Consider the following 23,584-nt stretch of genomic DNA (forward strand, 5'->3'; position numbering starts at 1 on the left):
ACATGGATGAAACGTCCCCACAGTCTAAGACAATCCACGAGGAGAGGGATTTAGTTTGGCAGGCAAAAAAATTGAAGCCTTTGACCAGTGCGCGGATAGCGTGTGGCCGAGAGGACGGATCTTAGTACCGATCTAGGACAATCACTAGTTGAGCCGCACTAGACACGTGTGTCTCACGCTCGACAAACAAATGAGCGATTCCGGGGTTGCCGGCTTGAGCCTCGAGGTCATAACTCACATCCCGGTATTATGATATCGTCATGCATTGAGCTGGGTATTGGGGCCAAAGTTCATTGTTAGTCACTGAGGAGGCCATTCTATAGTATGAGACCGGTATAGCGCAGCAGATTTTCTTGAGAGAAAAATGAATGTAAGTAAGAGGTGGCTACGTAGTCAGTTGAAAAGGTGATTTGGAATGGGGCATCTATCAAAGTACTCCGTACTCGAGCGATAAGCCCTGTCATGTGACATGACATCATGAGCCGTGTTTGCCTGGTTTGCAAACCACGTGCTGGGTCGGAATCCGATCCCCAATCCCCAATCCATGATCATCTCCCCTCCTCCCCGTGCCATCCATCCTCGTTCATCAGGCACCGCCAGGGCAATTGCCTTCTATCTCTTCTATTCGGGTCTCGACTGTACATACCCATTGCCTGTCTAGACGCAAGAATATGGATACATTTGCAGGCTAGAGCGACCCCTGCCGACCCTGACAATTCTCCGATGCGGAGGTGCCTGCAACCCGTCTCGCGGTTAACTTCCAATGGCGCGGCCTGACAGGCGAATCAATCTAGCGGTCGCCAGGGCCATCCCTCCATTCTTACTATGTGTCTTTATATATGCATCCTATGCGGTCACCAAGCCCTTATGCAGTGAGTTACTTCAGACGAGAATCCGTTGGCTGATCTGGTTGACTAAGCGTTCCTATAGTCGACTATCTGATTCATCCCCTTTCCAAGTATGATCGCGACAGTCGCGCTGGCGCGGGAATCGCCATCCTCGTGATCTACTACGTCCTTCTCCTGCTCGTTCTGACAACATATTTCCGACTCTTGCATACCGTGACCTGGAATGCCGGGCTACTGCCGCGAAAAGCTCCCCCGCCAGCAGAGACTGAGCCTGCACCACCCCAGTCATCAGGTCGCCATCATCGAAAGAAGAAGAGACATCGACGGCATAGAAGTGTGGAAAAGGCCAACGCGATAGACAGGGATGTGGAGAGCGGGGCCGACTCGACCGCGGACGGGGACATGACTCCCTGGGATACACATGGGATGGAGACCTTTTACACCAAAGACGTTTTTGTTTGCCAGCCGGATGGCCGACCTTTGTACTGCTCCACATGTTGTCATTTCAAGCCTGATCGGACTCACCATTGTCGGGAGGTTGACCGATGTGTTCGCAAGATGGACCACTTCTGCCCTTGGTGAGGAAATCTTCCAGATATGCCTTGTCTATGTGGCAGTGCTAACTCAGCCTACAGGGTCGGAGGAGTGGTCTCTGAGACATCCTTCAAATTCTTCATTCAATTCGTGTTCTACACTGCGCTCTATTGCATTTTTTGCTTAATTGTTTGTGCAGTGTTTACTGCTGAGATCAAACGCCAGGTATGGTTGCGATGCAGCTGTAATTGGATTCTCCACTAACCTTTTTTTTCTGAACAGACTGGAGGGGCGAATCCTCATCTGGCTGTTGGAATTGGATTGTGAGTCTTTGTCTTCCGTCCCTCTTCACACCTTTCAACTGTACTAACATTACCATTTAGGAGCGGTTTCTTTGGACTTTTTACTTTTGGAATGACCCTCAGCTCTATGCAACTCGCCATGTTGAACTTGACGACGATCGAAAATATCAATCGTCAATCAGCCGTGTGGACCTTAGCCATTCGCGTGCCGAACCATCTGCTCGGTCGGCTCAATCCCGACTCTCGCTGGGCCCCGACCTTCCGCACCATCACGTACCCCTTACCCCCGATGCCCCTCACCCCCGAGGCCCAGAAGAACTATCAGCCGCCCGGGGAACAACACATCTTCGCAATTCTCCAAACCCTACCCGGAGAGAACCCATTCGACCTCGGGAGTCCCTTCAAGAACCTCCAGCAGGTGCTTGGCTTCAACATCATCGACTGGTTTGTGCCGCTCAAGCAGAGTCCGTGTGCCGTCCGTAAGGACTCCGACAGCTTTTTCGAATTTGGACCCGTGGTGTCGCGGCTGAAGCGAGAGGCCGGGCTTGAGAAGCCAGCTTTGGATGAGAGTCGTCCTTAATGAACCTGAGCTCGAAGTACGCCGAGCGCGAGAGACTGGCTTGGTCCTATAATACTTATGCCATTGCTTTGGTTTACGTTAATCTGAAGTTCAACCTGCGGCTTGGACTTTTTTTCTTATGCCTTCTTTTCTATTTTTCTTTTCTCTTTTCTTTCAGGTTAGACCTTGTCATGTTTAATTTGGTGGTCAGGCGCACCGGTCTTTTTGTTCTGTGTATAGAGCGCTCAAGGTTCCACTTCTACTCGGGCTAATCGAATTAATACTAGTTTGGCATGAGGAGTATATTTGTGGTCGTGTTGTATGATGAAGCATTCCCAATTTCCGTCGTAGAATTAGGTCCACGCTTGCCGAGATATATATCCTCGACATTCTCGTTGAGATATCCACCTCCAGTTCATCCATTTCAGAGCAGCCCCCCCCCCCAACTCTACTGAAGTATGAGCAGAGACCCTGCTAGTAGACACCCAATCATTCCCATCTCCCCTGACGACGCAGACGGAAAATGTACAGTTTACTCTGGTTGAGCTGGGGCTTTGTCAATCCGCGCCGGTGAAACTGCAGAGAAGCGGTGCAGTAGCTTAATGCACAGGATGCCTAGATCAAGAAACAAAGATCAGCCGAAAGAGAGACGAAACCGGACCAAGAAGCCCAAATCTTTATTCTGGATGACAGAATCACCAATCAGGTTGTGATACTAGACCTCCCGATGAGTATCAAGATAGGGAAAAAGTTAAGAAGAACAGATGCATGCATGGCATGGAATTGTAACAGAGTGCGAGTGCTAGTATCCCCCCCCCCTTGCGGAATTTTTCACCGATTGTAGGGACACCGCCAGAGATATTGTCAATCTAGGTCCGACCAAGTTTATGATGTACTGCGTGGTGAGACTCGAATACTGTACCCGGGTCTGACCTTTTTGGGGTCTGAAGGCTGTGCTGGGCAATGCGGATGGGGTGTGTATGCGGGCGGCTGGGTAGGCTCTGTACTGCGCGTCGTGCTTAATGGTGCCTGGTCGAGGGGGGAGGGTTTCTTTGAGTACCTTTTAACACGGAATGGTCTTTATATAGAAGTGAGGAGGAGGTACCTGTAAGTGGTTGTTGACTTTGTTTGGTTCCAGCAAGCAGATAGGGAGGGAGGAAGGAAGGAAGGAGGGTTTCCGGAATGAGGAAGGGGGCCGGCACTGCAGTGACTGGGCTGGGCTCGGGTTGAGGATCATATTCGCATGTACATACTAAATAAATGGGCTGGCTGCCTTGGAGCATTCATTACTAGCATGACATCGGATGTGGGAGGTGGGTGCAGCTATCTTAGATCTAGGGAGTTCTCATGGCTTGTTTTTTTTTTTTTTCTTTTTTGGCAGCATCTGATTGTATTTCGACGGCTACGATCGTTGGGTTCTACGTGTGGAGGCGGTAGTGCGAGATGCTCGATTGTTTGATGGAGGCGATCGACACGGTTATCGTGTGGCAGCCTGTCTAAGGGTGGTCCAACAAGGACGCTTGAAGTTCGATCGCTGAAATTCATGGAAGATATGTATACAGTGAGACTAAAGGGATAAGACCAAACCGAATAACTGCTGAAGACAAAGATTTCCCCAGAAAGTTGCCATAATACATGAACGCCACCTGTGCAGCAGAAGTGGAGCTTGCAGACTGTGTACGCATTGTACATGCCACGGAGATGTGTTCAAAGGATGTGGGAGGATCAGTCATGTGCGGATGGATGATTGCATTGTCGAGCCATGGAGAGCAGAGCCGTGGATGGACCCCGTACCAAGCACGATTATGCCTGTTGACAGGAATGACAAGCTGCGTGGTCGCAAACCGTGCATCGGCCGGAGCTCAATGCAGGGTTGTTCTCCGAGCCGCAGGCACAGCAGATCCACCAGTCGGCCATCGATGGTCTAGCAGCGTTGGGAGAGGTATGGATGCGGATGATGGAGCTCATGGCTGTGACCTGTGGTAGATTGTGGAGCTGGTAGGCCGTTCTTAAGGGATTGTGGTGACCACTAACTAGTCACTTTGGGGAGCCCCTTTCGGGTAGGTAGGTGTTAGTAACGATGATTTGGAAGGGTATGTGAGCTAGGTTGATGAAGAATATGTGTGACTGTAAGCACTTTGTTTATGATGTCTGCTTCCAATTGATCAGAATGATGTTGCACCCTTCTTTGATGCTCGGTGTCAAAGATGGAAGGTGTGCTGGATCCCCATCATGAAGCTTTAATAATTTCATTCTTTGTGTCAAAACATGCGAGAATCTCCTGCACAACTGCATCATAGGTCGTCGTTGAGATGCCCATGTTCCAAACGTCATGTACCCGGGGGAATTTGCGCTGCGACACGACAGAGCCCTGGCCACCATCGCAGCTGAAGATAGTGAGTTTACCAACCACTCAGAGGATCGTGATGCTGGTCTAGCTTGAGCTTCAACACCCGGGCGATTAAGCCACGACTGGAGGCCAGGAATGGGCATTTGCAAGCAAGCCTCTTTCGAGGCCGAAGGTGACACCTGAAAGCAGACGCCTGACATGATCTATTCACCTGTGAGTCAAAAGAAGATCATCACGGCAGTAGATGTATGGTTATGCCACTGAGCGTGAGGTAGGTTTAAGCCTGCAGAAATCAGGCCGGTAGGGCGGGCAACGGATCAGCCTTGTAGTGACGAATGAGTCTCCTCTGTTCTGGCTGTGATTGGCCTCGGAACAGTCAGCTGTACATAAATCTCAAGCATGGTGCCTGGCAGCTCAGCTTTCTTAGCAGGATCACTCGAGGAAGACATGCGCATGCTGTATCTCAAAGAAAATATCTTCAGAGACATGCAGGAAATAAGGGATGTACGGGGAGGAGGAGAGGAATTGATTAAAATTCCGTGATGATAGATTATCATAATTTAAGATTCCCGTGCCACGAAGATCTCACCGGGATGGCTTGCTAGGAGTTGTTTCAGTACAGTCTTCCCTCCCGTGTCACATTCGTTTCGAGATGCTTTCTAGCGATGTGGCGGGGACAAGGACTTGTAAGGAATCAAGGATAGACTCCAGTCATCTCGGTTAGTGGCGTTGAAAACGGACGCTGAGGCACGCAACGTAAATCGCGCACCCGGGCCGGCTAATGAAGCAATTCATGAAGCGTCGGAGGTGGGTGATGGTAGTAGCAAGGGCCATCTCTTGACCAGAGCGGAAGGTCGCCGTTGTTTCAGAGAGGGCGAAATATGCCCAAGGCATGTGAATGCTCGCCTGGTCACTTGCTTGACAGCAGAAACTGGCCAGGGCCTTTCGAGGGCCGACTTTTCGGGCCTGCCACGAGGTCGACACAGCAGCGTCTGCGACCGGGGCCACTGCAGGGCACAGCGTTCCCGGTTCTTGGGTCTTCGAAGACCAATGTCAGTGTTCGAGAAGACCCGCGGGGCGGATGCGGGTGTTGAGGTCCGCAGTTGACACAGATAGACTGCAAGCAAGATCCATTGAGCAACTGTGATCGAGCACCGCCCCCTGGATCGACGGTACCCAGTGTTAGTGGTGGAAGTTCGGCCTACTCTACGGAGTACTGTGTACGTAGAGGTGGGCGGGGGGGGGGCTTGCGAGGCTGTGAGCGCTGGGCTGGACTGCTTCAGACTGGTCGCCTTCCTGTTCTTCTAGAAAGCCCGCCCTACCCCACTGGTATGAGTCCGGGCCATTCACAGCCCTTTAATGTTACTCGGGCTGATGATGGTCGGCTCCGGAATGGGGCCATGAGCAACATGCCGACGGCCTCAGACTTGTTCGGCGTGATGTCATCCGCTCTCCTTGCTTGGCAAGTTGTAACGTGGTGGGTAACGGCACCGGGTAATCAGCCCGGGCACGAGGACTGGAAATGGGAGTAGGGTTGGGTTGAATTCGAATCTTCAAGATTGATTGGAAAATGAATCTGCCATACCATAGTGTGTTAGTGTCCCATCTACCCCCTAGTTTGTGGAAAATTGGCAGAGAAAACGAAGGGAGGGGGGTGGAATTGAGGATAGTGGGGGACTTGATACAGTAGTCTTGTGTGTATGGGGACTCGAAAGGTCCTATTGTTCTCGGTTAAGGAAGAAAGATTCCATGAGTGTAAGAGAAACTCGAAAAGAGGAGCACACACACGCGATGGTCTCCACTAGGACGAGACAATCAGAGAAAGAGAGAGAGTGTGTGTGTCCAAGACAGTCCGACTCCAGTGAATGGACCATAGTTAACCACTTGAATGTAACTTCTGGCCCGTGGATGAAGATGAAGTAAGCGTAAACTTGGTTTCAAACCAATCACGGACCGTGGCGGGAGAGCCGAGGGCCAACCGTGGTTGGTTGCACGTTTTCCTGCCTGCCATTTTCCACCTTTTTTGTTTTCCCACTACACCCGGCTGTGGCTGCCTTAGGCTTGTCAGGCCGGGTTCTCCATTGAGTTCTTCTTTCGGCTTACTCGAGCAAGCCACTCACTCCATCCGTTGCTTGCTTCCTTCCCCATCAATCATCTTTCCATTGTTCCCTCATCTCGTATATTCAATCACTTATCTTACCAGATAGATACTACTACCCTGAAAGAACTTAGATTTTCTTTCGCTTTCTTCATCTTCATCTTCATCTTCGTCTTCATCCTCGCCCTCCTCTCGCCAGCATCTTTCGGATCAGACAATCGCAAACTCGCGTGGTCTACTACACTCTCTGCACTTGTTCACAAGTGGGGATTCCGTCCATATCCGCTCTTGTATGGGGTGTGTCTTGGAGTGGATTGGTATCAATCTTCCTCTGATTTGTGTGCACCGGAGACTTCTCCAGTGTCTTGCGTCACACCTTCTTCCATTCTCAAACGGGTGACGATCACAGCTCCAGGGTCTCCGGGTTACTGTGCTTTGCTGTAAGCAGTGCTCTTCTGCTTCAAATCTTCATTTCATTCTGATCAAATTTCTTGTCACTGAGACTGACCCCTCAGTCATTCTCAACCCCTCCCCCTTGATCCACTGTCAAATTTCCCAGTTTCATCAGTCTGTGCTTTCCAGCCTTCCATATATTAGGTATTGCCTGCCCTCCCGGTCCTCGGTCTGGTGGCCTGTGGCTTCAGGCATCAAGCTCAATTGACTTGAGTTTTTTTCCTTCTCTGTCTCTGCTTCTATCGAGCTTGCCGGGTGCTGGTGTCTTATCTGGAGATCTTTTCGCCCCTCGGGCTTTTATCGTCATCTTCTATAGCTTTCTGGCCTGGTGCCCAAAATAACCTTTTTTTTTCTTTCTTTTCCCAATCCACCAACCTTTCTTTTTCTTGTTCGTGTCTTTAGTTTTCCCGGCAGTGATTTCTACCCCTCTGATTGCTCCCATTTTATCCTCTAGGACGTCACAGAGTTTTTGTGACCACCTACATTGTCATCCATCTGCTTTGTTTTCCCGGTCGGATCTCGCTTGTTGCTGTCTGCAAGGGTACAGAATATGGGTCCCGCTGTGCGTTACCGGCCCATGTCTCCCAACGGCTCGCGTATGATGGATCCCATGCGCGCCTCCACCGGCACTGTGCAGCTCAGTTCTTCCTACGATCCATACGATCTCACCAATCGCTCAACACACTCAGGCTATCACCCTGATGTCAACTACATCCCATCCTACGATTTACGACATGTGCGAGAGCCGCGATTGGAGGCACAACCGATTTCCTCAACAACGTACCGTGACCCCGGCCACTCGACCAAATTACGGACTGAATACGCTATCCGCCCGAGGCAGAGGAGCAATACCGCATCCGCCGTCGAAATCCAGTATGCTCCCGGTCGATATGAGGCTTCTGGTTCGCCTCTATCCAGGGCTTCTCCTGTGATAGTTCCGGGTCATCACCGGTCTCCAAGCCCGCAGCGAGCCCCGGACCGCTACGTGGTGCCCGCAACTTCGCACAGACACCACCGACGTCATCAGCCTTCCAGCACCGATTATGCAAGTGATACTGGCCGTCTAGACCTGACGGACAAGATGGCACGGATCCCCCACAGTGCCTACCCGGCCTATGAACACAGTCCTCGCTGGCGTTATCCGCCGACCGGGGGTCTTCGAAAAGGAGAAGACATTGATGATTATGATGCCTATTCCTACACCAATCCTCGTGAACAATTTGAGAAGGACTCTGCTGCCAGAATGCGCCGTGACCAGCGTGCTTATCATAGGGATAGACCCCTCAGCTTGACTGGCCCGGATGACCCTCAATTGCAATCGAGAAAGGAATCCCGGGCACTGGGTCCACCTCCATCACAGAGAGGATTTGATCGCATTGACCAAGGAAGCCGTGTACGCCGCTCAACATATGGCTCGGCTGACAGCGATGTGGAGAGCTCGAACGCTCGACGGCGGTCACTGCAAAGAGTCCCAGTTTCCGTGCACCAGGACCTTGATGAGGGTTACTCTTCTTACCGGTCGGAGCACGAAGATCATCGTCATCGTCGCCGCCGGCATAGACGACATGATGACGATCGGTACTCTCGTGACGATCGTTCATCACGGAAGTCCTCATCCAGAACTTCAATCATTTCCGGGACGAGCACTGGGCTGGGAACCGCTGTTCTAGGATACCCCGATGACTTCGACTATGGGCTTTCCCCTCGGACCGAACACCATCGTTCCCGTGAAGCGGGTCGTGAGGATGAAAACAGGCGACACCATAGTCGATCCCGGAGGCGACGGTCCCGACGTCGTGATGAAAGCGACTCCGATTCCTACACATCCGACGAGGACTTGAAGAAATACCGACGCGAACCGTCGGCACATAGAAGGCGAGATGGCTCCGACGCGTCAGCGAGCAGCAGCGACCGGGTATCCCCGTACCTGACTGTGAATCGCGCTCCTCGTCCTCGATCCCAGTCGAGACGTCGTACAGAGGACACGCCGGCCAAGGATGGTACCAAGCAGGAAAGACTCAGCTCCCCTGATGAGCTGAAGAAGCATGAATCGGCGGCAGCGAAGGAGCAGGATCCCCCTGCCCCCAAGGGTATCCTGAAGCCGCCACGTGCCAAATTTCCCGAAGAGCCGAACCCTGTGCGAGAAGGCGTGGCACCTCTGAAAGATGCCCACAAGAAGGGCATTCCTCCAGGGGCAAGGTGGACAAAGATTGATCGGCGACTGGTCAACCCTGCTGCCTTGGAACTCGGTCGCGAACGTTATGAGGAACGTTCTGAATACGTGATCGTTTTGCGTGTGTTGAGCAAGGAAGAGATACAGGCATACGCCGTCAAAACGCAGGAAATCCGAGGTATGTGTCAAGGTCCTTGCTCCGATGATGCGTGTGCATACTGACAACTAGCTAGATGCTCGTTATCACGAGTATATCCAAGAAAAGCGTCGACGTCGCGAGGAAGACCGTCGCCGCGGACGCAAGGTTGACTCTTCGAGCGATGATGAAGATGATGGCTCAGATGAATCACCGTTGGCCATTGAAGCATCGTCTGAATCCAAGGCCATCCCGAAGGCCCCGGCGGATCCCGCCCCAGCAGCGGCGTGAACTGGGTACCAGTCGGAAGATTTCCTCATTCGAGATTCGCTTTCTTCTCTCGTTGTCTCTGTATAGTGATATCTCCGATGGCCATGTGATCTCATCTCAGTACCAATCAGGAGCGACACGATCGTCGCGAATGACAACAGAATGCGTAACGACAAGGCTCTGGATAGCAAGGGCGGTTCATGATTCGACTATTACAGCAGGTGCATTGCTGCCTGTACGAGTGCGCTGGGGCGATCAAGCAATTGAGACTATCTCAATGCCAACTGGATTTACCGCATGCAGTGTACAGTCCTACTGTGCTATCATTTGAGGAGAGCCCAGGAGTGGAAAAGCTTCTGCCAAATATCCTCGGCGGTCGAAGGAGGACAGATGCCATCTGGTCTTCTGACTATGTGCAAGCCATGGTGACACTGTGCCACCCGACTATTTCGCTGACTGGCTATGCTGCTGCGCGTGCTCAGGGAGACCAACACCCAAGTCGTGGGTATCCGATACCTTGTGCTACAGGCGACCGAATCCGGTCAACCGAAGAGCACCTGGTGAGCAGAGTGACTTGTACATGTGGCCATGATTGTTGGTGTTGTGCAGCATGGTTGGATTTGAGTTCTGGTGGGAGACAGAGGATTGGCCTTGGTTTCTTCTGCAGGCGATCAAGACGATCCTTTCCCTGGGTGGCATTCCTACAGTATGTACGTTTACTTTTCGACGACGCCATGCATGTCTCATGTTTGTGTCTATAGTATATTACCGGTGCAGTTTAGAACCTCTGCCTAGCGTTTGCGCAGAAATAAACATGATTCCGTCAGACCCCAATTTTCTGATGTGAGCAAGGTAGCAGACCGATCTGGAATCTCCTTACCGAACTATTGGATGAACCTGTCGCTTGAGTTGATGTCTGACCCCCGTACGAGGGGTGAAGCAACAGGGACTCGACGGGAAGGCAGGGGACCAGGGGGTTTCACCTCAGCCACCCTGTCTTTTCTTGCTCCACCTATTTTGGTATCTAGAGGATGCCCAAAAGTGGTCGCCACAGTCATTACCCTATCCCTGATTGGACACGGGAGGATCGTTCGACAATTAGAAGATGCCTTGGATAGGTGATAAGCCGTGTCTTCGATTGCAATCCAATGAATCAACTGCGGAACGAACGGAAATGGGGAATCATTGAAGTGACCACCCACCATGATGCTGGTAGGGTCGTTTAATCTTATCTGTCTATCAGCTATTGTTCATCGGAAGTAGATTAATTGGATTGAGAGTATTGCCGAATGAAGTAAAATCTCAGTGCACCATTCAGCCAGTTGTCTAATTTCCAGATAGAAGCACTTCCCTCCCCTTCTCGGTTTCTGTTCTCCACCCCTTCTCTCACGCAACAGTCTCGGCTCGATGTCCTAAGAGAACGAGTCGGGAGGCATCACGGTGCAAGAGAGAGAGCGAGCGAGAGAGAGAGGAAACAAACATGCCCGTCCAAAGAAGCAAAAAGAAAGGCCGCAGTTCCTCAACGAGAGCAGCATACCACTCAAGCCCAAACCTCCCTTTTGAAACATGTCACTCCATACTCCCAGTAAGGGGGAGGGGGCATGTCCATCGGACTGTGGATTGCTTTTGTCGTCGTTGCCCTCTCTCTCTCTCTCTCCTCTTTCTGCGTGATGAATGCCGATCATCACATCATGCCAAAAACCGGTATACCGTTGGGCATTTCCAAAATGGGGGAGGGACCGGGGGATGTTTGCGACGTTCGTTGTCAGCTAGATCGTGCGTTTTTTTTGTCGGCCATGTTTGCTTTCTTGGTAGCCGGCTGATGATGATCTTCGAGGCGTGTGTGTTGAGATTGGGATCAAACAAACGGTAACCGTTGTTTGGAGATCCACTGGCTGGCTGGGGGATTAGCCTGATTTAGTTAGGGTTGAGTTGAGCTGAGCTGGAGTGGTTGTTTGATTGCTGGTTTGGGAGGTGTTGTTGCTTTTTGAGACGGGTGTTGGGGCATGAGGTTAAAGATATAGCAGGTCGGGTGGTGTTTGGGTCCCTGTTTTGAGGGTTGATTGCTCTGGCGCTTTGGGGATGCTGTATTGGGAAGGGGAAGGGGAAGGCGAAGGGGAAGGGGGTAGCGATGCGGTTGATAGTATCCCTACCGTGGGAGGATGCATCTTCTCTAGAGAGGACTACACTATCGAAGCGATGGGTGTACAGGATATTGGAAAGTGGTAGGATAGGATCAGTACGTACTCTTTCTGTATACTACCGTGAGTGTTCAGCACAATAACGTTAAACCTAGGCACTCAATCCAAGCAACCCACAATTGAGCATAGAACAGACAATCCAATCCTTCTCCACCTCTACATCATCCCCAGAAGTACACTACACGCACTATATGTTGAGGTAACTACAGTATAGTATCAACCCTCTCCCCTGAGCAGAGCAGGGGCAGGGAAAAACCGTGGAAAAAATAACCCATTGCCACTCACTAACTTACCATTGCTATCGCAAGCATCCCCTTCCTTCCCTCCACCGTTCGTCCCCCTGAAACCTGACAAACAATCCCATTATACTATGCTGATTGATCATGCTCATCGCATCTCTCATCCTTACCTGACCTTACCTGACCTTACCTGACCTGACCTTAACACCTCCCTGCGTCCCGCCTCAGCCACTGTACCCTAGAACCATCCTCATGCCTGTCAGAAAAAACGGATATTATACAAAACATCCACACGAATACAAGCCATACACAAACCAGCCACAATATAACTACCGCGAAGGTAGAGTCTAACGTCTAACGTCTAACTAATAGGCAAGAATCTAGGCCAAAATCCAGTCCCCGCTAAATACGCCTGCTTGCCTGTCTTGTCTGCTTACCTGCCTGCCTGCCTGCTTGCTTACTACTTGCATCCCCACCATCCTTGCCCACATGCATATGCCTACACACACCTTCATCCACCCCAACACCCGCGACGCGACACGATAAACCAAAATCGCAATCAGCCAGCAAAAAATCTCCACTCAACTAGACAGCGGGATTTGCAAAGACCAAAGACCAAAGGCCAAAGAGGGGAATAACCTGACACAAAATTGGGGGTTTGTCCTGTCTAGGAAAGAGATCTTCTTCCCCCTCCGTTCCGTTCGAATGTTATTGCCTACAGGACCGGGGGGAGAGGGGGGCTTTACTTTATACTTTCTTTGTTTGTGGACTTCATCTTTGGATGATGCTTGGTAGATCGGGGTTTGAGATCGTTGCTTCCCTTTTTTTTTTTTTTTTTTTTTTTGTGAGGGACAGAGTTGGGAGTTGAGTGGTGGGATGGTGGTCCGGTGTTTTCATTGTTGTTGTCTTTGAGAAGGGGGTGCTTCTATGTAGAATGTGTCTGTCTATAGGTTGAGTTGTTGATGTTAGAGGGGGAAGGGGCTTAGATGCTCCTCCGAGTAAGAGAGAACTATCCAGTTGGTAGGTTAGCGAAAAGTGACTATATTAGCTAGCTTATGGTAACGTAGTCTTCGGTCCGTAGTGTTAGATTGCAGCAATCATACAGTAGGTAGCTCTAGTAGCCACTCACTAACTAAAAGCTGAACCACACCTTCCTCATAATAATGTACAATCAGCACAATCCATAAGGGAAAAGGAAAATTCACCCCCCTCAACTACACGGACTACTCCGTACCTTTTACACTTTACACTTTACACTTCACCTACTCCCACATCAAAAGTCCCGTATACGTATGCGTATAACCGCAAACCGGGAACGGAAACGCCTAGACCCAAAAAGTATAAACAGCAACTGATCCTCTTTTCCTCATCTCATCCCCCATCCCTCATCCCTCCCCTTTCCTTCCCTTCCCTACCCTTCCTCTACGGCGGGAGCACCCACAGTACTAAACCAGGATATCCCATCGTAGTCGACAATCACCCGTTCTTAGCCGCCGTCAGTGCGTAGGGGATTTTTCCGGGTCCAGACGGTCAGTCAAACCCATGGACCCATGGACCCATGGTAAACCCGGCAGCCACACACAGAAAGGAAATTAGGACCGACATGCCCTATGCACCTAACCATGTATGTTCCATGTGGAATGGACCGCTGTCAGACCAGGGAGGGGATGGGAGAAAGTTTGGGTAAGGTGTGAGGGGTGAAAGGGGGTGGAAGGAGGAGGAGGAGGAGGGCCATTTCATGGCGGTTTACCTTACCGTCTTTCCTTGTTTGTTTGTGCCTTTCTGTAAAGTCACTAACGGTAAAAACGGGATCTAACTATCGAGGTACAGTGCTGATGGGGGAGGAGAAAGGCCTGGGCCCGTGACATCCTTCTTGTCTGGTTCGCACGGTGATCGGGCTAATTGAGTGGAGTGAACGGAGTGGGTTTTGCTAGGCTAGCAATTCTTCCGATTGTGGTGGATAGACAAGTAGGAAACTGGTTCACCACCCACAATGGAGAACGAGACTCCATTTCCGCGGCGGATGGTGGGGCCGCACAGCCGGTCACTGCGACTAAGTTACTTTCTCACTTAGGGCTCGGACGGGTACGTTTTGAACAGACAGAGGGCGATTGGCAGACACGGTGTTTACATATCATCTTCAATCATGATTGAAAAGTGGAAGCTCGGGACTCATCGGATTTCCCTGGCGATAAGTTAGAGCTCTGTGAAAGATCAGTCGCACCGAGGTAAGAAGGATGCATGGGAGTACTGTACGTACAGTCACAATTCCTGCCATAGTCCTGACTCCCAAATAGGTAGGTCGATAGCGACAGTGCAAGCAAAGAAGCCACCACTTACGTAGCCCCTCTAATTTAATCCGGAGATTAGATCGCAAACAACAACCGTCTCCAATGATAATCCCACAGCGGGATTAACATCGAATCATATTGCTCGCTTGGAAGCCAGCAGAACTGGCAACTGACCTAAGGATGATGATGGTCAATAAGCAGCAGCAGCATCACAACGGCAATAGTCGGTTGGCTAGTCGAGAGCAAGCAAACAAAGCAGCAGAGTTATTCTTCGGATTCGAGCCGGGTTTTCACAGTATATCCGGTCGAGACTATAGCCACAACCCGGCCCCTCCAATCCTGTTGGCACATCCACCACACCCACACTAAACCTTCGACGGTTGACCGGGCACGGCGTCCGCATGAGTCCGACTCCGACGAGGGCCAGTCCCTCTCGTAGCTCCGGGAGCCCTGAGATTCAGTCACTTAATCAAGCCCCGTACGCAGTCTCCGCTATGCTGAGGTAATCATAGGGCCCTCCTTCATCAACAACCAGGCTGGTGCTCCTGCCGACTAAAACAACGCTCCGTGCCCGGACTGAGGCGGCTACAGTGCGGAGAAAATTCCCATCCTCCCCTTGGAGCAGAGAGTGGCGTTGGCGTTAAAGGCAAAGCATTCTACTACTGGATGTGTATGTGCCAAAATCTCCCCTCCGAGCTAGCTAGGGCCAGTTTGCGGTTCCGTCGGGGAGGGGAGCTTATGTAAAATGACGCCTTCGGTAGCGATCGGCCTTGGATGGTCTAGAATAGCCCGGTTGGGAGTCTGCTTGCTTGTTGATGTATGGTGGTTTAAGTGCTCTAGCTCCTATTGCCCGTTGCTATTCCACGGAAACGTTGGATGTTGTTCTCTTTCAAGTTCGAGTTAAACCTGCCGCTGACTCATGGGGTCCGTACAACGTGCGACGCAACAAAGAAGATGCGCGTAAGCTTAGTCATGAGGGCAAGAAACCAATCTGTTGATGAGCAGTGCGCTTCCCAGGGTGGAGAAATACCTCTTTTGCGTTGCGATTGCCTGCTGGTAGAGCAAGCAGATCGAGTCAAGAGAGCCAGCCGGCTCCAGAACAAGTTGATGGGTCTATACCATGTTTGTATAGAGCACGTTCGCTTTCTCGGCCCTTCCCATGGAAGATGGGGCCGCAGATTTGGAGAACAGACGGAGCCGATCCGGCCGAAGTCGAGACCTCCAGAAAGTGTTAGGCGGACCATGTCTGGGTGAGTAAAGTGAAACAAAACAACCAAAGCCATCGGAGCTCCAGCGGGAGAAGCCTTCGGTGGCTAGATCGCGATCCACGCGCAAATCATGTCGGAAAGTATCGGTCCTTGTCGATGCTAGAGGGTTGCTGCTAGCCTGCTAGCCTGCTGTTAGATTGGAGCCGGAAAAATAACTCATTCCAATCCCACCCACGCCTTTTTTTTTTTTTTTTCTCTTTACCGTACCCTTCTTCCCCCGCGGGATGGTTGCATTCGGGGAGATTAGACACCCGCCATGGGGAACAGGAACCATATCCACCATCCCCTCCCTCCCCCGAAAGTAAAAAGCCTCCGTTCTTTCCATGGTTCGCTTCCTCCCCGTGATTTGAAACCAACGGACATGAGAAGAATAGAGTAAGAGGAAAGAATTTAGAAAGAATGAAAGAGATAAAGAAAGAAAAAACGCGATCGGCACCAGAGTGCCGAACGCCAAGGTACCAGTTGAGTACCAAACATTTGCTCTTGTCCGGATTTAGCAACCCCGAGGGGTGAGCTGCGACAGGACTAAGGCAAGTCAGTCGACCACATCCCTAGGGCTGGCCGCTGTCTCCTGCCAAGAAGGACCGAGCCGATCAAGATTGCATTCACCCCAGTCGAGATACTCTCTCCCTGGAGAGGTGATGTGGATGGGGATGTGGATGAAGACAAGGTAGTTGAAGTGATCCGGATGCACTGAACTGACAATCGCGGGAAAGCCGACGCCGGTCCGTCCGTAAGGGAAGGAAGGGAGGGAGGGAGGGAGGGAGGGAAGAAAGGAAGAGGAAGGTGCATGGTGGTATCGTACTGTACTTCGTATGTATGTGAGTATTCTGTATGGTAATATACACAGCGCATACACTACATGCTAACTATATGGCCAGCTGCCACCTTTGCTCGATGGATGTTTACATGCGCAGAATCGAGCGGTTATCAGTACGGAGTACACTACTCTCATTTTCCACAGTAGAATAGCTTAAGAACCAGGACAAGTAGGCAAAGTATGAATGTACACAGGTAGCTTCAGTCAGCCTGGCATGCGTCCGTAGACTATGATGGGTATGTATCATACACGAAATGGGTAGACCAGGCAAACTAATAATTATTCCATAGCGACTGGTTGCCAGTTGACACCAAACATCTGGTGGTCTCCAGAGCTATCCTGCATCCAGCTAGTCTTCAGAGGGAGTGACGATGAGATGATGATGGCTAGTCTGCCACCCTAACTTAGGAAACGGCCTCGACGGAGGCTATCACAGACTAATATTAGCCCAGTGGGGTCGGCCTGCGGGGCAAACTTGCCAGTGGTCAGCCCTGATTGAAGTCACGGCTTTTACCGTAGGTGCTAGGCTATGTCCTTTTCATGAGTGGCATGAGACTCCAGAATGATTGTTGCTGAATCCCCTCCTCAGAAAAACATATTCAAAGATGATGCCGGTGATGACGTTGATTGACAAGTCAATTCACGGGGTTGGAAGGCAAAAAACAGGGAAAATGGGGAAGCAGAGGAACACGGCCTGCACATTGAACTCTGTCTAAGGGACAAAGAAGCAATTTAATTGATGAGACCATTTTCTCCGGCAATTGAAGCGAGCCGGATGATCCTCCTTGAGGTTCAAGATGTGGGCAGACGTGAGCCCTCAGTGTCCCTAGACTTTTCGAGATAAGTGAACGGTGAGACAGGGGTCCGGGGGCTTAGTATGGGTGTTTAATGCGATGGCCAACGTGATGTGCATATTACCCCCCAGCTGCCGATCACTACCCGGAAGCAAGATTCCAGGTTTGATCAGAGACACGCCCGGGGGTTTGACAAATTTGAAAGGCAGAACATGAGAGACAAAGGAGAAGGGTGAAAGAAAGCCAAGGGAAGCTAAAGAGGTCTCCACCTTGGAATTGCAAAAGCAGCAGCTACTGCGACCGTTTTCTTTGGGGGCAGTATTGTCTTTTCTCTAACCTGTTTTTGTTTGACACACTAAGACTAGGAGTGTCGGATGAAGGAGGACTGGTTAAGAGGGATTGGTTGACACCCATGATACGAGTCATGAAGAGCGGGAGAACTCACTTTGATTGAACCTGCTATGAGAGCTACAAACTCCATCCATCGATGATTGCAACCAGTGGATGACTTCAAGCACTGGAGCGGGGACGCCGGGGAGTCGCATCACCTGCCCTCTAAAGTTTGGTCCTCGATTAGGGTTGTGCCTGATCTGGACCTCGTGGGAAATGGCCGGGCGAAGCGAAACTGGCTAGAGGAAGGAGATAGGTACCATCAATAGCCATTTGGCGTAGATATCTAATCAATTGGCTGGTGTCTAGAAAGCTGGGTTCCTGGGCAGCAATCTCGATTTTAGTAAACGGTCCCGCTGCATCAGCATCGTCAACGTTCCTACCTAGTGTCGCTTGCTGGATCCGAAGTCTTAGGTTCGGATCCGCCCAGTCGATCTGATTCTGGATAGAATCAGAGGGGACTCACCAGGCCACATTCTGAGCGATGTTCGGCTGATCCGCCCAGGGGCTCTAATTTCATTTCTGGTATTTTCTTTTCTTTTTTTTTCCTTCGCTCTTCAATTTCTTCATGGGGTTGGTTTGGGATTTGGACACCTCGCCGGAAGCGGAAGCAAAGCCCCCCGTCGTTCGGTTTAGAAGAGTGGCTCCTGAATTTTGCTCTAGCGAGCTTGATGTCGTTGATGCTCCGCTTTTCCCCTGTCATTCTCGGCGCTATGGCTCGGGTTGGGGCTGGGATTGGGGTTGGTTTCAGCTGTTGAAACTCTCGTAGCCACCCACAGTTCCATTGCCTGCTCGATCTCGTAATCTCTAACAAGTCGTTGGTGGTCTGAGATCGGCAAGTTCGCAACGACAGATATTTATTCATCGCATGCGACAGATAACCACGCCAACGAACTCCAAGCGTGTTGATCAGACAAAGTGGGTGCACCCTCATTCGCAGGCCGACCGCGTCTTTGAACATTGGCAAAAGCTAAGTGTCATCATCGCATGGGCATCCGTCTCCTTGTTGATAATAATGTTGACGGTGACAGGCAACTTTCCCCATTTGATCAAGAAAACTTCGACCGAATGGGCACCTCACCAGGTCCCATAGAGACCATGCTAACGACTAGTAATCACCAGCAGCTAGACGGTGCCTTAGTCTGCGCGTTGAACCGGGCCACTAACCACTCCTAATTTCCACCAACTCAATCGACACGCCTGATCATTTGGGAGCACGGCCTCTCCACAATTTCCCGTACTGTCAGACGCATGTTGCTTATATGCTTTCGCCCGATCAAATCATCCATAAGGCAAATATGGTCATCCCAGGGAATAATGGGCCAGGTAGGGCCCGGGACGAGAAGGTCATCTATAAGGTCGGATGATGATCAAAGGATGAGAGAGGCATTAAAGATAGGTAAGAAGCAGTGCTCCTGTCAGGGTTGTATCGTTCCGCCGTATTCTGTCATGTATTGTGCGCGGTACCGTATTATGTATTGACTTCGGTTCCGTGCCCCGACAGATGACTGTTTGTGCAGCCAGTTGCTATCTTCATGATCAACTTACTCTACTGCACTTGTCGCATTGAATCGGGCTTCTAGCCTTTGCGATGTAGATTACAAGGTCACTCGGGTGGGAACGACAGAATAAAGGACTATTTAAAACCAATCATGCTTAGTGTCATGCATCCGCCAAAAGAAATACAGTACCTTGTAATACCACAAAGTAGGTAGGAGAAAGAAGAGTAGGAGCGGCAACTTTGCAGAAAGAGATAGTACGTACAGTACTCCCTCCAAGCTATTGAGGAATCAAGAAATCGGCCGGTGAGAGGCAAGCGACCGGAGGGAGGCACGGAACAATGAACACCATCTCAAACACCCTGCATCGATCAGAGAGTTGCATGCCAATGGCAAGCTCCCCAAGTCTGAGACCGTTGCTTGCGTTCAGCCTAGTTCAGCCTAAGAACCCCACCCGCCCGTGAGCAGGCCATACACATGACCTCCCTGAGTATATGGTACAGTACCTAGTTATTCACAGAGACTCGACCTCTCGAGTGCGGGAGCCAGTCATGCCGGTAGCAGAATCCCTCGATTACGACGACTTGACTAGCCTCCTTGGGAAAATCTCCAGTTCCATCTTTCCCTTCGTCAGGAATCGCCCTCCGAAGGAGAACGTGAGGTTTTGTTGACACCTGCGCGGAACTGGTATGCACCAAACCCTTTAGGTGGAGTTCGCAACATCGATGCTGGGATATCGGACAAAAGGAGGCCCCATATGCGCAGCATAGTACAAACGATGCTTACCTGCTGAACGCGTGCCGCATATGTTGTGACTGGTCGGTGGACAAACACAACATAGGTTGAACAGCGGTTGTCTTATCATCCGAGACAGAAGTTTATGACGAGCCCTGGCATACATATGGTCGACAGGCTCACATGGAATCGATGCACGAGGAATGTTCCTACGGCGCTTGGTTTAGCTCAAAATGGCAACAAAGCGCATCAATACCTTGGGTGAGGGAAAATAAATGTCTTTTCCCTCAACCTAGTACCATATTCACGAATGTTGACAACGCTTGCCCATAGATACGGAGGGACTGGGGTATCGTTTATGAGCTTTTTGTTGATCTCTGCTGGCATACTCGAAAAAGAATCATAATTCCCTTCTCAATGCCCGTGCCAAGCCCCACTACCGCTGAAGCCACCGTCTGATTGCCCGACAGGCCTGGTGGAGCCAAGTCACTGATAGTATTTGACAGGCCAACTTTCACCCTCAGGAAGGCGTTTGGGGCAACGGGCAGAAGATCGGTAAGTGGATGGAGGACCCGTGCGATCCTATGAGTCCGTCTCTCCTCTCTTTATCAAGCTGCGAACAACTTTTGGTTTCGAGAGTGATTCGATCACTGCCGTGAGTGAGGGCTTGTCTTCCTTCCCTCGAATCAATAACTAGGGACGTAGCTGTTCATTAAGGCATGATTGATGCAGGAAGCTAGCTGCCGGGAAGCGGCAGGATCAGAAAACCACCAAAATGGCAATGATTGATCAGCCGCTTTGCAGGCTATGGGCTGGGGTTGCACAATCTGTAGCAGCAGTGACCTCGGGGAACATGGATGAATGACTAATGCGTCGCCTGTCCATGAGCGAGAAGAGGAGAAGGGATTATTCGTCGACTGCACTGGTAGGCAGTCTCATTGTTCATTCAAATCAAGCTCGCTAATGGGAGCTTAGGAGAGAGTATGTGTGTTATGAGCGATGACGGCATTCAGTTGCAACAATTGCAACCCATCCATCAAGCAATTTATGCCCAAGCTTGGACTTGACGGGATCTAATCCATATGTGGTGAGCAGAGTGATCTTGATTAGTGGGAGGCCCCGGAGGGAGGAGATGGAGGAATGAATCGTTGTGGTGGAGGTGGTGATGGTAATGGTGGTGTGGCGCTTGCTGGAAAGTGGGCACAAGGCTGACAGCAGCAAGTCAGATCGGCTGTTCTCTTACCGGAGTGTAACCAGATCGAGTCGGGTCGCGTATGGCGGTATTTTTCTCTCTGGTAGGTCTGAACGTCCCGTGGACTAAACGAGGAGGAGAAGAAATGAAAGAAAAAAAAAAAGAAAAGTCAAGAAAAGAAACGAAACGAAAATAAAATCCAAAATGAAGAAACGAAAACTGAGGCTAGAACCACCAGTTTCGGGTGAGCTAGAATTGAACTGCTGATGCAGGTGTCGTTCTCTTTAGTTATCGCCAAACTACTTACACATACTGTCTGTCCTAAGACGATCTCATCGAGGCAACATCACCATCATCCATGGCTCCATGCACACCGAGTGGAGGCTGGCTGGCTGTCAGGGCACGGCACCGGCCTGGTCTGTTCTTAAGGGCCACTGCCCTTATCGATCATCATCCTCCTGGAATGCTCGGATAAGTAATTTCAAAGACTGCTATTGCCTGTGGCCTCTTCGATGCCACGCTATAGAGTTCCAAGCCTATCTCAACAATAGAAGAAGGATGGATTGAAAGTCTTGAAAGGATGAGGTCATTGAGGTGGTATCATGCTGTACGGACACAGTGGTAATGTAATGGATTGTACTGATAAGTTACCATCCATCGGACTAAACTAACGGCTACTGTATCGTGCCTAATCCTCCCGCCGCCAATCTTCCACCATCATTCATTCCAGACCAGCCAATTCTCGCCTCCACCGCAAACCTAAAATGACCACCTGAGTGGATATTGCAGCCCAAACATGCCAATGGGAAATTCTGCGTTGATTCAACGCTTACTTTATCTTCTGGAACAATTCATCCTCGTCACTGGTCGGAAGAGTAATCGCATACTCGCAGTCCAAGGTCTGCTCCGTACTGTTATCCCGATTGAGTCTGATGGCTACCTAGTATTTACGATAGTCCAACGCGATCTATAATTATGGGTATACCTAAATTAATGGTACGGTAGAACACTGACCCTCAAGACAGACCCACTGGTCCCTTCCCCATGTGTGTCGGCAGCGTGGGAATAATAATAGACAGTTCTTAAGTTACCTAGTTACCTAGCTGCAGGTTCTCAGACAGACCTCATTTTAAGAGTATCTGAATCACTAGAATCCCAGTATTGACTCGGTTGTAGTAAGCATTTGAACCTGAGGTTTTAGCTCCAGGTGGTAGATCTGTCTGCGGAGAATTGATTGGCAGCCCGTGGACATAATATGTACGGTACATGCATACATGCATACGGTGTGCTCTACGGAGTACTATTCCTACGGATGAACAATGGTGAATACTGTCAAAGTGATGCCGTTCTTTCAGGGGTTCTAGTTTCATTCTTCTGCTAAGTCGCCCATGAACCTATCTGCCGAGGGGCTCTGGAAACTCTGAATGCATTCGATCCGCGATAAACTCAATGTTTTGCATCGCATGCCAGTCTCTTCGTTATTGGGCTGCTGCGGTTCTTTGTTCCATCTTTGTTGGACCTTTTTCCAAATGCGAATTGGTTTTTACTTCGGAGAAGTGAAATGCCTGGTGTCTGCGCTGTTTACCCAGTTTCAAGTGCATTGGCGAGGCTTTCCTCCTTTCAACCCCAGTCACCCCATCCGCCCACCTATACCCACTTCACCGAGGTCACTTTGCCTGTCAAACAAACAATTATCAACCCAAGAAATGGTGTTCGCGGACCATATGTGAGCAGACAGCCATTTTCTGCTGCAAGCATGTTGCATTTTTCTAACCATTTTTCTGTTTCTTTTTCTTCTTTCCAGTATGGCAGGAGGAGCATCTAAACTGCATTTCTGTTCCCCGTCGATTTCCCTTCCGTGCTCCTGTAATTGCTGATTGTTTTCACCACCATGTCCCTGCAGGCTGTGTTCAATCCCTTCAAGGTGTTTAGGGGCTGTTGACATTCATAACTGATACTTTTTTTGCCGGTCAATGCTTGTCTCGTCGATTTTCTATCTCACGTCGCGGTTGTCTCTGGCCCTTCTTCTGTCCTGCATCCATCCTGGTCAATATTACACCACCTTCCCGCTAGTAACAAGCTCACTCTGATATCTCCACTAACCACTCTGACGCTGTCCTGCCCTCCATCGCTGCTGTTTTTGATTGCCCATTTTCTGTTTTTTATTTTTCATTTTTCCCCCGGAATATTTTTTCTAGATTTAATTTAATTTATTTTCACTGTAAGTCTTATTTTATTTTATAATATTTTTCTTTTTCTTTCTGTTCCAACGTCCCCTCTTCTCTCTTTCCCCTCTCCCTTCATCTTTACTCTTCTTTTTTTTTTTTTTTCAATTTCCCCTTTCCCAAAGATCTTAGTCTTGTATCCCATTCCTGATCCGGGATAGTTGTTGATTGGGAATATTCTGTAGTGATGAAGGATGGGTCTCCTGC

The 23,584-nt window shown here is 50.3% G+C and overlaps 7 protein-coding genes across 7 annotated transcripts; 5 read left to right on the forward strand and 2 right to left on the reverse strand.

Annotated features, from left to right (window-relative positions):
* Positions 1 to 571: 571 nt before the first annotated feature.
* Positions 572 to 2,541, forward strand: BO66DRAFT_390532 (DHHC family palmitoyltransferase). Its single transcript, XM_025647031.1, has 5 exons — positions 572 to 872; positions 931 to 1,426; positions 1,484 to 1,607; positions 1,665 to 1,705; positions 1,766 to 2,541. The coding sequence occupies exons 1-5, from the start codon at positions 764 to 766 to the stop codon at positions 2,262 to 2,264; spliced, it is 1,269 nt and encodes a 422-aa protein (XP_025505494.1). The 5' UTR covers positions 572 to 763; the 3' UTR covers positions 2,265 to 2,541.
* Positions 2,542 to 7,278: 4,737 nt separating this feature from the next.
* BO66DRAFT_46223 (uncharacterized protein) lies at positions 7,279 to 9,731 on the forward strand. The gene has a single exon (XM_025652363.1). It carries the CDS (start codon positions 7,695 to 7,697, stop codon positions 9,537 to 9,539), a length of 1,845 nt encoding a protein of 614 aa, XP_025505495.1. The 5' UTR covers positions 7,279 to 7,694; the 3' UTR covers positions 9,540 to 9,731.
* Positions 9,732 to 10,309: 578 nt separating this feature from the next.
* BO66DRAFT_390535 (uncharacterized protein) lies at positions 10,310 to 10,581 on the forward strand. The gene has a single exon (XM_025647032.1). The coding sequence runs from the start codon at positions 10,334 to 10,336 to the stop codon at positions 10,568 to 10,570; it is 237 nt and encodes a 78-aa protein (XP_025505496.1). The 5' UTR covers positions 10,310 to 10,333; the 3' UTR covers positions 10,571 to 10,581.
* Positions 10,547 to 11,066, reverse strand: BO66DRAFT_46225 (uncharacterized protein). The gene has a single exon (XM_025652366.1). It carries the CDS (start codon positions 10,926 to 10,928, stop codon positions 10,608 to 10,610), a length of 321 nt encoding a protein of 106 aa, XP_025505497.1. The 5' UTR covers positions 10,929 to 11,066; the 3' UTR covers positions 10,547 to 10,607.
* BO66DRAFT_46232 (uncharacterized protein) lies at positions 10,918 to 11,666 on the forward strand. Its single transcript, XM_025652369.1, has one exon. The coding sequence runs from the start codon at positions 11,204 to 11,206 to the stop codon at positions 11,594 to 11,596; it is 393 nt and encodes a 130-aa protein (XP_025505498.1). The 5' UTR covers positions 10,918 to 11,203; the 3' UTR covers positions 11,597 to 11,666.
* A 6,414-nt stretch (positions 11,667 to 18,080) lies between these two features.
* Positions 18,081 to 19,095, reverse strand: BO66DRAFT_46341 (uncharacterized protein). The gene has a single exon (XM_025652407.1). It carries the CDS (start codon positions 18,685 to 18,687, stop codon positions 18,178 to 18,180), a length of 510 nt encoding a protein of 169 aa, XP_025505499.1. The 5' UTR covers positions 18,688 to 19,095; the 3' UTR covers positions 18,081 to 18,177.
* Positions 19,096 to 22,502: 3,407 nt separating this feature from the next.
* Positions 22,503 to 23,377, forward strand: BO66DRAFT_390539 (uncharacterized protein). Its single transcript, XM_025647033.1, has one exon. The coding sequence runs from the start codon at positions 22,714 to 22,716 to the stop codon at positions 22,975 to 22,977; it is 264 nt and encodes an 87-aa protein (XP_025505500.1). The 5' UTR covers positions 22,503 to 22,713; the 3' UTR covers positions 22,978 to 23,377.
* Positions 23,378 to 23,584: the final 207 nt, after the last annotated feature.

This window comes from Aspergillus aculeatinus (genome assembly GCF_003184765.1).
Source record: "Aspergillus aculeatinus CBS 121060 unplaced genomic scaffold BO66scaffold_15, whole genome shotgun sequence".
NCBI classification, from domain to species: domain Eukaryota; kingdom Fungi; phylum Ascomycota; class Eurotiomycetes; order Eurotiales; family Aspergillaceae; genus Aspergillus; species Aspergillus aculeatinus.